General features: G+C 38.5%; 1 protein-coding gene across 1 annotated transcript; it reads right to left on the bottom strand.

Moving 5' to 3' along the window:
* Positions 1-983: 983 nt before the first annotated feature.
* LOC116312544 (integumentary mucin C.1-like) lies at positions 984-8,438 on the bottom strand. Its single transcript, XM_039600561.1, has 9 exons — positions 8,338-8,438; positions 7,941-8,002; positions 7,462-7,603; positions 7,019-7,162; positions 3,737-3,789; positions 2,366-3,634; positions 1,813-1,858; positions 1,694-1,720; positions 984-1,548 (listed from the first exon to the last, which is right to left on the bottom strand). Exons 1-8 carry the CDS (start codon positions 8,436-8,438, stop codon positions 1,717-1,719), a joined length of 1,821 nt encoding a protein of 606 aa, XP_039456495.1. The 3' UTR covers positions 984-1,548; positions 1,694-1,716.
* Positions 8,439-12,122: the final 3,684 nt, after the last annotated feature.

Below are 12,122 nucleotides of genomic sequence, written 5' to 3'. Positions count from 1 at the left end.
TTGATGCATAAAGTTAAAAGATTAAAACTAATAAAACAAGTTTTAAAAAGAGACTTTTCCATTTGATTACATTTTGTATGATGGATTATGCAGAAAAAGTAGAATTGGGCTGAAAGATCTATCGCTTTATCACCTATTCAGGTTGTAAATCGTGTTTTTAAAAAGTAACTAAGTAACTAAGTAATTAATTACTTTTGAAAATAAGTAATCAGTAAAGTAACGGGATTACTTTTTGGGGGAAGTAATCAGTAATTAGTTACTGATTACTTTTTTCAAGTAACTTGACCAACACTGCTCATTAATGAAAAAAGTAACGCTGTTAGTAACACCGTTTCTTGCAACACCGTTATTCCCATCACTGCTGGCAGATGGCAGACTATTTTTATCAAGTGCATTTTTACATTCATCCTTTTTTCGATTACATAAATTATGGGGTGAAATTGGACCTCCAAACATGGAGTCAATTATAGCATCCCAAGAGTCTGATTTTGGTCTTATCTGACCAAATTATATTCTCCTAGTACTTCACAGGCTTGTCTAAATGTTGCACTTTAACATGCATTTCTTCAGCAGTGGAGTCATGGCAGTTGAGTGCATTATTCATTGTTTTCTTTGAAACAATTGTACCTGCTGATTCCAGGTCTTTCTGTAGCTCTTCACATGTGCTTGTTGGCTCTTGGACAACTCTTCTTAAAATTCTTTTTGCTCTTTTCTCTAAAATCTTGCGAGGAGCACCTGGTCGTTCCAAGTTTACAATAAAATGATGTTCTTTGCACTTCTGGATTATGGCCCCAACAGTGCTCACTGGAACCTTCAGTAGAAATCCTTCTATAACCAATGCCATCAGTATGTTTTGGAAAAATAAGGTTGCATAGGTCTTCAGATAGCTCACTGGTTTAAATCATGAGATGTTTCTTGTAATGAGACACCTTTTATAGTTTGAACTGAAACAGCTGATATCAATTTGCTCTAAGTGGCAGGACTTCTTTCTAATTACTGATATATTTTAGTTGTTTTCAAGACTTTCCATGCCCTTTTGCACCACCCATTCTTCACGTGTTCAACATCCCTGTGTTATTTCTCATTATCACACATAACTTAATTTATGGACATCTGTGGTTTGATTTCTTTGCTTGTGTGGAATGGACAGAATGTTACCAATATCTGGTAAGAATTTCATCTCAATAGCAGCTCTGTTGTCATCTGTGGTGTTGTTATTCATTATTTATTTTAGCCACTGTATTTCTAATAGCAACAACTGATTAGAGAAGGTATAAGATGAAAGAAAGAGGACAGTCATTTAACAACCAATAATAAAATTAAAATGTGAAATATATCTTTGCATAAAATGATCAACAATATTAGATTTCATTGGATTTCATTCGATATTAAAGAAAAACAAAAATGAATGAGTAAATAAACTTAATGAACAGATAGAATTCAAGATTTTTCTGCAGGTAGATGTTCATGTTTTAAAATTGGGTGGTGCTGCAGCCACACTCATCTGCATCGCGCTGCTTTTGAGGTCTGATGTGATATCTTCTGGTCCTGTCAGCACATGGTTAAAAAGGAACAATGAACTTCAGGTGTTACTGTCATTAACCATGACTACTAATACAAACTTTCCCTGAGTTGTAAAAAGAAATTATGTGATACTGTGAGAAGTTTTTTGGCTTTATAAGAATAGACTCACCTCAGCTAGCAATGTGTCCACATTCACCTGAGACAAAGAGACAAAGACTCACCATTATATCAATAGCAAGAAGAGTTGACTGTTACGATATATATAAACATAGACACATAGATACTTACTTATAAAGGATGAGAATTGAAAGTAAAGGTCCCATGATCAGAATAACTGAAAGAAATCGAACATTTTTTAGTCCAACATCTATATAATGTCAAAAAACAAAGAAAAAAAAACCAATGAAAGTTTAGGTGCTAATCTTGATTAAAAATGTTTATCAACGATGGCTTTTTGTTGTGCTTTTATTAGATGTAAGAAAAAATACTGGATGAACTTATAGATGTGAGACTCATAGTTCAAATATTGGTGAAAAAATAATTATATTTTTAGCTAGTAATTTAATGTTGCCAACAAGATGGACCGATGGTGATTTGTCCACAAACCAATGCATTTTTTCCCATACAAGTATTTCGGCTAAAAAGGAAAATGTGAATGCTGCAGCTCTTATTGACGACATGAACAATTTGGACTGACAAGATTTTTCACTTAATGGAAGGCAGTTCTTTCATTTTCTCTTGATAGCCTGAATCTACTGAATCAGACTGACTCCCTGTGCGTGACACTTCAAAGCTGGTGTTTTAGCTGGAGGGGTACATGAAAGAGTTGTAGTTGCTTTACTTTTATGAGTTGCTCCAGCTGTAGTAGTTGCTTCACTGGGAAGAGTTGCTCCAGTTGTAGTAGTTGCTTCACTGGGAAGAGTTGCTCCAGCTGTAGTAGTTGCTTTACTGGGAAGAGTTGCTCCAGCTGTAGTAGTTGCTTCACTGGGAAGAGGTGCTCCAGTTGTAGTAGTTGCTTTACTGGTATGAGTTGCTCCAGCTGTAGTAGTTGCTTCACTGGGAAGAGTTGCACCAGTTGTAGTAGTTGCTTTATAGGTATGAGTTGCTCCAGCTGTAGTAGTTGCTTTATTGGTAAGAGTTGCTGCAGTTGTAGTAGTTGCTTTATTGGTATGAGTTGCTCCAGCTGTAGTAGTTGCTTTACTGGTAAGAGTTGCTGCAGTTGTAGTAGTTGCTTTATTGGTATGAGTTGCTCCAGCTGTAGTAGTTGCTTTACTGGTAAGAGTTGCACCAGTTGTAGTAGTTGCTTTACTGGTAAGAGTTGCTCCAGCTGTAGTAGTTGCTTTATTGGTATGAGTTGCTCCAGCTGTAGTAGTTGCTTTACTGGTAAGAGTTGCTGCAGTTGTAGTAGTTGCTTTATTGGTATGAGTTGCTCCAGCTGTAGTAGTTGCTTTACTGGTATGAGTTGCTCCAGCTGTAGTAGTTGCTTTACTGGTAAGAGTTGCACCAGTTGTAGTAGTTGCTTTATTGGTATGAGTTGCTCCAGCTGTAGTAGTTGCTTTACTGGTAAGAGTTGCACCAGTTGTAGTAGTTGCTTTATAGGTATGAGTTGCTCCAGCTGTAGTAGTTGCTTTATAGGTATGAGTTGCTCCAGCTGTAGTAGTTGCTTCACTGGGAAGAGTTGCTCCAGTTGTAGTAGTTGCTTTACTGGTAAGAGTTGCACCAGTTGTAGTAGTTGCTTTATAGGTATGAGTTGCTCCAGCTGTAGTAGTTGCTTCACTGGGAAGAGTTGCTCCAGTTGTAGTAGTTGCTTTACTGGTAAGAGTTGCTCCAGCTGTAGTAGTTGCTTTACTGGTAAGAGTTGCACCAGTTGTAGTAGTTGCTTTATTGGTATGAGTTGCTCCAGCTGTAGTAGTTGCTTCACTGGGAAGAGTTGCTCCAGTTGTAGTAGTTGCTTCACTGGTAAGAGTTGCTGCAGTTGTAGTAGTTGCTTTACTGGTATGAGTTGCTCCAGCTGTAGTAGTTGCTTCACTGGGAAGAGTTGCTCCAGTTGTAGTAGTTGCTTCACTGGGAAGAGTTGCTGCAGTGGTTGTTGTTATAATTATTTCTGACTCTGTGAATCAATTTAAGTAGAGATGTTAAATTAAATACATGAATTTGGTACATCAGTAGCAAAATGTAAGACTTGGGAGAAAAAGGTAATGGCTTTGCTCACTGTTTCCAATGCTCACAATGACGCATCGAAGCTCTGAGTAGTACTTGGTTCCACTGTGGACATAAATTAATGTAGATTCATCATTATTTTTGTTACAAATTATAATTTTGTTCAAATCTTTTTGGTCCGCGAAGTATTCACTTTCAGTCCATCCATCCATCCATCCATCCATTCGCTTCCGCTTATCCTTTTCAGGGTCGCGGGGGGCGCTGGAGCCTATCCCAGCTGTCATAGGGCGAGGCGGCGGGCACGCCCCCTGGACAGGTCGCCAGTCTGTCACAGGGCTAACACACAGGGACGGACAACCATTCGCACTCACATTCACTCGCACATTTACACCTAGTGGCAATTTGGATTATCCAATTAACCTATCCCCACAAGCTGCATGTCTTTGGACGGTGGGAGAAAGCCGGAGTACCCGGAGAGAACCCACGCAAACACGGGGAGAACATGCAAACTCCACACAGAAAGACCCCGGCCTGATGGTGGAATTGAACTCAGGACCTTCTTGCTGTGCGGCAACAGTGCTAACCACCGTGCCACCGTGCTGCCCATTCACTTTCAGTCATAAGCTTGTAAATAAGTAATGGTTTATCAGATTTAAAAATACGATGGTGTTCAATTTAGCAGAGCTGAAATAATTTTAGTCAGACAGTGCTTAACAAATTTATTAGAGCACCACCTAATGTAATTTTTATGGCACAGCTGTCCTGTAATTTCTATTTCTTTCTTATTAACATGCCAAGTTATAGTCATTTGCTTGCATTGGCAAACAGAAAAATGAGAGAAGTCTGTCCATCCATCTTTTGCCTGTAGCTTCTTCAGGCTGAGCCCACCTAGGTCTCATGGGCTAAGGCCTAGCCACCAGATACTCACCCTGGAGCCTCTTCCCCAAGCCTGGCTCCAGGGTAGGACCCTGGTAATCCTGTCCTAGGCAGGGTACACCTGGACCCTTGGTGTTTTGCTCAACATAGGGGGTTGTCTGAATTTAAGTATGTCGGCCCAAAACATTCAGTTTATTTGCCTAATAAATAGCAATATAAACATTTTTATAGAAGTTTTTGACAGGTTTCTAAAATATTTCTGTTTTTTCTTTTGTTTGTTTTTATGATAGCTGGTCTAATACATTTGTTAAGTATTGTAGTCATTTTCCTGGACTTCATGTCATCTTCTGGCTCCAACTGTAACCTCAAAAGATGAAAAAGTTTACTGGAAAGAAAGTCAGTCATGCAAAATTTCAAATGGGAAAATAAACCTTAAAAATAATGAAGTAAACAAACAAACACTCCTAGAAAGTGTAGATTTCATACAAAGACCAACATCAAAACTGGTCATTTTATAAAATCTACAAACAAAATGTGTAAGTCATTTTCAAGAAGTTCACTCTTAAAAAAGTTTACACTTCAACACAGCCAAGCTTTCTTATAATTTCTTTAAGCAGTCTCAAGGAATAGTTCTCCAGGCTTCTTGAAGCACAGAAAAATCTGCTGATACTTTTCTGTATTCTTAACTCCTTCATTTTTGACAACACGTGTGGCGCCATACCATAACAGAGATGTCAGCATTTTTGCAAATAGCCATAGGTACCACTGTTGTACCTCTCTCCTGACCACCTCCGTCAGTAATTTGAACCAAAAAGTTCAAATTTGGATTAGTAACTGCTTCATAATTAATCGTCACTGCTTTTCAGTGCAGTTCTTGTGCAGTTTGGTATACATCAGCCTTTTTGTGTTTTAAGTAGATACCTCAACTGAATGGCTAGATGCAAGACATGATTTTTGAATACTGTTCATCTGCTGTCGATAGATTTTTAAGCCTGTCACTACTTTCAAAAAAAATTTAAGGATGCACGTAGGGATAGGTATTGTTTAGGTTTTATCCAATACCGGTGCCAAACCGGTAGTTTTGAAACGGTGCTGGTGCTTAAATGGTGCTCGAACTGGTGCTTAAAGAATGGAGAACAAAAACTTTGTCCAAAAACCTCTTATGTTTTTATTTTTAGCAGTCTCTTTTTTTTGCAAAATGATAGTTAGCCTTTTCTGTTGATACAACATGAAGGGAGTGTCTGCTATCAAACAAGAAGACAGCCGCATGTAACTACGACGGTGTTTGCTAGTTCACCTTACATGCATTAATTTAATAACGCGGTTAGCCTACTCAACGTAAATTACACACGAACAACATGAAGCTACTCACGCAGAGAAGAACGGCTGCTGCTGCCATCATCATCCGTCATCATTTCTGCTACACTGGCAGGGCTAGGGGCCAGGACTCTACTCTTCGGGTTCTTGGGGGATGTTGCTAACTCCGGGTCCGATAACAGGCACCACACCCGCAGTAGATGTGCACGGTGTGAGGTCTCGCAGCAAGCTATCAAATACGGTGCATTTCTCAGCTTTTAAAAAACCGCTATGCGTCGCCAGGTGTTTCATCAGATTCGAGGTGTTACCTCCTTTACACAGTATCAGCTTAAAGCACTTGTTGCAGGCTGCTGAGTTTGCATCTTTTGCTGTGAAGTACAGCCAGACTTTTGATCGCTTTGCCTCGGGCATTTTTAATCTGTAGCTCTGCTCTAAAAGAACGTACGTACCTGGCCCCGCCTACTATCCTCGGAAACGTAAAATGATTGGCTAGAATCCAAAGTGTATGACATCTCAGGAAAAAAAAGCACCGAAATAAACCACCGAAATGTGCGCTGCTTTTCGGTCTGGTTACTACCGTTTATGTCAGAACCCGTGCCATCATAGCACCGGATATCGGTACACATCCCTACATGCACCACACATCAAGCTTAGACATTCAAAGTTTGAGGCTAATAGCTATCTGAGAATCACCTTGTTGGTGCAAAAATACTATTTTATTCCTGTCAAACTGTGTTATCTTTGGCATTTTTTATGGAATCAACTGAAGAAATAGAAAAAAATAATGTGTTTTTGAAACAGGATGCTAGTATAGCAAAGAGCCTAAAGATACAATTGAAAACTGGCTATTGGGGAGTAGAGCTAGTTACATACTACTTCCTTGAGTTGGGATGTACCCATAATGCTTGGATGATTCATAGGTCATTTCTCAGGAAATGGTCAGTTACAAGGGCTAAACTGAAAATTAGTGAAAAAGCAGCCAATGTGTGAAGAAAACTTTAAAAAAAACTCCAGAAAACCTGGTGAACACTTACTTAAAAAGACAAGAAAGCCCTTCTACTTGAAACTGCCTTACAAGCAAAATATGAAATAAGAGCTATTCAAGACTTTTGCACAGTACAGTATCAATCAAGTTACTTACTTGGAGTCTGCCTGTATAACAAAGCAGAATGGATGGCTTCCACCATATTCTCTTTCAGACGGCATCCATGTCAAAGTGAACTGCCCTGGTCCTGTTTTTCTCTCAGTTACACTAGATGGACCGCTGAACAGCAGCTCAGAGATCCTTCAGCAAACAGAAAAGCAAAGGCCTCTTTACAAAGATGTATTAGGAATTCAATGTTAGATGTAATAGAGACGAATAGTATCACTCCTTTGTCACATTCATTGCTGTCTTGTCAAGCCTGTCTTATTTATCGATAGTTAAAATCAGATTCCTCAACTAATCACCTGGAAAATCCTTACCAACTTCCACAGATGATTTGTAGAGATATATCTCTAACAAGGTTCAGTCCTGAAGATTTTATTAACATTTGAACATATATATTACATGTTAAAATGACAATGTATTTCCCTTTCACTTACGTAGAGTTTGTTGCCTCTGCACTGATGTTAATTTCCAGAGTCTGACTGGCATTGTTGTAGAGCTGAGCTCCGTTGGCTGGTGTTGGAGGAAGAAACTTGGGCAAAAACGCTCCTTCTGCACATGATGTCACAGCAGTATCCACTGAAACAATACATGAAACATGTTTGTGAGTCAGGATGATCAGTTCAATCAACAAGTTATATGTACAAGTTATTTAGATACTTCAACATTTTATCAAGATTTGGAAGAAGACCCAAACTGTCACCCTTAGATACATAGAAAGAGTTTAGGATGTACAGTAATGACCCTGGAACCACCTAGGTTCAAGCCCCGACAGAAACTGAGAAAGTCCTGACCAAGAAAGAAGCCCCTGGTCTAAAATCCACAACTTCAAGGTCCAAGACAACCTCAACGATGAGCCATATGCCTTCTGGAGAAGAGTTTTATTGTCAGCTGATGCAAAGACTGAGCTATTTACCTTCAATGACAAGAGGCAGGTTTGGAGGAGTAAAGGAGAGGCTTTCAAACTTAAGAACACTCCTAGGTTTGAAAGCATGGTGGGGGTAGCATCATGTACTCGAACTGTTTTGCTTCCTGGTATATTGCACAAAATGGATAGAAGAAGGAGGAGTAACTCCAAAACTAGAGATTCTAGTTGTTGCCAATAAAACCGATGCAGATATCCGTACAGCCCAGAGGAATGTAGAATGTGGTAATTCAATTTTGGGGATGAATTGCACTATTTAAAAGCACAGATCTGAAACACACACACACACACACACACACACACACACACACACACACACACACACACACATACAACAGTTTAAAGCTTTCAGCTGTAAAACAGTGACTCAAACAGTCAGCAAACTTACGTCATAACTGGCAGGATGGTGGTCTGCGGAGATGAGTTTTCTTTGCCAATGTCAGAGCGGTTCCTCAGGTCTATCAGGGCTTCAGTTGTAATGTTATTCATGACTCCATTCGTCTCATTATCACCAGAAGTCAAGTTACTGCCATAAGTCCAATTACCACCATGCAGCCTTCAGTAAAAATTTGTTGGAGATTTTCACTGTGCTGCATAGTGTAGAGTAGATATGTACTATACACTAGAACAATCAAACCTAATATATTTTTTTTTATTATATCAAATATACCAATCACTTTTCCTACTTTTCTTTTGATAAAGTCAGTGTTTAGTTGAAATACTGAAGTTTAAGAGAAGGTTGTTTAGATTTTCATGAAAATGTTATTTCTAAGGTGTACTCACTTTACCAGGTGCACATCTTGGTCGGGAACCGGAACATAAAGGATTTCCTCCATCTGGCACCACTCTCCTCTAATTTCATCAATTTTGTTTAGTACATTTCCACAACTGCTATTTTGGCAAGTATATGGGGAAGCGCTGTTGCAGTAGCGGTTGTTCAGTGTACACCGAAATGTCAGCTGTGGAATAACAGTCAGTATGCTTTTACCTAAGGACAAGCACATTTCAAAAAGTAAGTGCATTTGAAAAAGAAAGCACACATACCATAGCAGATCCATTTACACCAGTATCTTTTGTGTAGTACGTCACTGTGCCATAAAATCCAGGCTGCTGGTTGCTCAAGAAGTCAAAAGCCTGTGTGCTGCAAACCACAAAGAAGAGCAGCGGCAGCACAGAGCGTGACATAGCGAGTCTGTTTGTCTGTGGATAAGATTTTGTCCTAAGCTGAGAAATTACTGTGTTACAACAGCCAAAATATCAAAATCAATTAAATATATAAAATATTACAGCTCAAAGTAGCTCAAAAAGGTTAAAAAGGGAAGAAATACAAAAAAATACAAAGAAGGTGAAAACAGAAAAAATACCTCACTAAACCACTTAAGTAAAACCTCGCTAAGCAAAATAAGCAACTGAAATCATTCACTTGCAACTACAAAGACAGCCTCTCTCTGACTGACTCATGTTTTCTCTCTTTAGTATTTTTAACATGGCATACAATTTAGTTTACAGTAAACAAGACTATATTTCACATCAGTGAGAATTTCCTCATTAGCCTGTAGGACTGAGGTCAGCAATGACAAATACTGATGTCCTGTGAAAGCCTCATACAGGCGGCAGAAATTAGTTTTATTTGTACATAATATGTTTGTCAAATGTTTTCTTTTGCCTAACAATTGATTTGATTGGTCAAATGTCTGTATTTTAATCTTTTCATTCATTTTTCAAACAGCTGCATTATGTGCATGTCTTTTGTGGCTGTTCAGTGAATGAACGTGAATTTCTGTGATAATTTATAATCTTGTTCATATACCAGACATTCTGTGCAGACTTGTGACCAGTGAGAATGATTCAGGTTTTAAACACTGGTGTATTTTCCTGATTTGCAGCCACTGTGTATGTTTCAATATTTATCCTGCATAAATGTGGCACTGTGCTTACTTACAAATCGACTTTAATTATTTCACTCCAAACTGTTAGCAGAATATTGTTACCTCTCAATAAGGTGGGTCTTACTGAGAGGTAAATACAGCATGTGAAAACAATGGCGTTTATTCAGTTATGTTTAATAGTATTTTGTTTGTGTTTCTTTAGATAAGACAGCGAGACTTCGGTAAAGGTGTCTTTATGTCTTTTGTCCTTGACAAAGTGACACCAGTGACACCATGAAATGCTTGATCAGCACCCTTCAATGCACTGGTACCCTCATTGTCAAAATACATTATCGACATTTTATGTATGCTGATTTTTAACTTAAAGCTGCAATGTTTCCTAAACAAACTCACACAGTGAGTTTAGTGTGAAAAGTGAAACTAAAACACAAAGCTGGCAAAGAGGGCACAAATGGCTCTCTCCAGGCGCCCTATTGCAGTTTGCTGAACCAGAGTTGAGAGAAATTCTGTGTTTCATATAAAAGAAAGAGATGAATGAATTAACTTTAACTCTGAGCCAGAAACCATGGTTACTGACTCTGTGAATTTAAGCTGCTCGCTGAAGGTTTTCTTCAATACACTCTGAGTCTCTCTCTGACTCCTCCCCTCCTGCTGCATCTGAGCTACCTATCTGACACTGATTCCTCATAAATGATGTTAATTCTCTATTTTTTGTAGTTATAAAAATGAACTGTTTTATAATTAATTATTAATGTGAGGAGTGAAAACATGGCTTTATTATTGGTCCCAAATAAAAATAGTGGAAAAATGTGTCACATTTGAGGATTTGAAGATGGTATAGTTTTATTTACTTATTTTTGAGTGAAGATACTGAAACTTGTTCACAGATCAGATTCACTCATTGCTCATTAATCAATGAGATCAGACGTTTCCAAAGGTAAACTGACTTGAGCGTACATCATGCCCCCAAGTTTTTCATCATTTTGTCCTGCTTGTGGTTTTATCAGTGGGTGAATTCAAATTTCTAAGTAATTTGAAGGTAAATGAGCTCCTCAGCCTTTGGGTCTTTGGGCTTTAAAAAGAAAGAAAAACGGAAATCACACTCAGGGAGGGGCAGCTACCCGCTGTCACTGGCTAAAGGTGAGGGGAGGAAGGCAGGGCTAAACACAAACTGTGGAAGAGAGCCAGAGATTATTAATAGCTAATAATTAAATGCACAGCGTTGTATAAACACATAGTAACAGAAAGGCAACTGAAGAAGAAGAAGGGCTGGATTGTGAAGGCTATACACTCACATTCTACTTCTAAAAACTCTAGAAACCACAAGTAAGCCTGCAGTCTGAGAGTGAAGTGCTCTAATGGGGTGTTATGGTGCTATAAGGTTATTAAGATAAGATGCCACCTGATTATTCAAGACCTTGTATTTAAGGAGGAGGATTTTTATTTTTTAAAATGTTAAATTCTTTATTTAACAGGGAGCCAATGAAGAAAAGCCAGTGTGGATGAAATCTGCTCTCTCTTTCTGGATCAAGTACTTTTCAGGACGATTTTAGGACATGCCAAAAGCAAGAAAGCGGTTAAACAAATTTGTATAATGTACACACTGAAGGACATATCCTGGTCAACAATGTCTCCAAGATTCCTCACAGTGTTACTTGATGCCAAGCTAATTTCATGACCCCTGACTGTAAATGTCATTCCAGTCCCAACGCCAACATTGAAATAATCACTGAAAAGCAATGCATTTGTAAGTGTAGATGGACCTGTAATGTGTAATTCTTTCCATTCCAGTCAGCAAGACTGTGTGCCCAAGAGCATGTTTAAAATTAATTACAGATTGAGCTTTTTTATAAACCAAACACAATAAAGATATGATTTTATTGTTAGTTCCCAACGAGTCAAGCGCTGGTGTTTTGCGAAAGTTGTGGCATCACAGACAGATGTTGGTAAAGATATCTTTGCGCTCTGGGATTTTTTGTGTAACGATAGGGTTTCACTGGGTTTCATATTGAGAATGAAAAACAAAACCAAGACAGCATTCTTCTGGCAGACAGTTCTGTGACTCAAACTTGAACTAACTTTACAGCAGCGAACTGCAATTAATTTTTTAAATTCTGATGTCAAGTCCATGATAGTTTATCTTAAATTCAGCTTGCTCTATTTGGCATTAATCCCATATTATCCTATATGAAGTTTGAGTTTGGTCAGATCATTTCAAACTTCAAGCCATAATTTGTCCACACCACCAATCAGCTGTTGACCAAATACAGTTGGCATGGCTCTG

Source organism: Oreochromis aureus, linkage group 3 (genome assembly GCF_013358895.1).
Source record: "Oreochromis aureus strain Israel breed Guangdong linkage group 3, ZZ_aureus, whole genome shotgun sequence".
Taxonomy (NCBI): Eukaryota; Metazoa; Chordata; class Actinopteri; order Cichliformes; family Cichlidae; genus Oreochromis; species Oreochromis aureus.
The sequence above is the reverse complement of the archived record's forward strand: the minus strand, read 5'-3'. Positions and strand labels throughout refer to the sequence as shown.

Excerpts from the sequence above, each read along its gene's own strand:
- LOC116312544 (XM_039600561.1), bottom strand. The coding sequence starts at position 8,438 with ATGAATAACATTACAACTGAAGCCCTGATAGACCTGAGGAACCGCTCT. Across the intron at positions 8,003-8,337 it reads ACCATCCTGCCAGTTATGAC|GAGTGTTCTTAAGTTTGAAA; the intron begins GTAAGTTTGCTG and ends TTTCAAACCTAG. Across the intron at positions 1,859-2,365 it reads AGCTGGAGCAACTCATAAAA|TTATTCTGATCATGGGACCT; the intron begins GTAAAGCAACTA and ends GATTTCTTTCAG.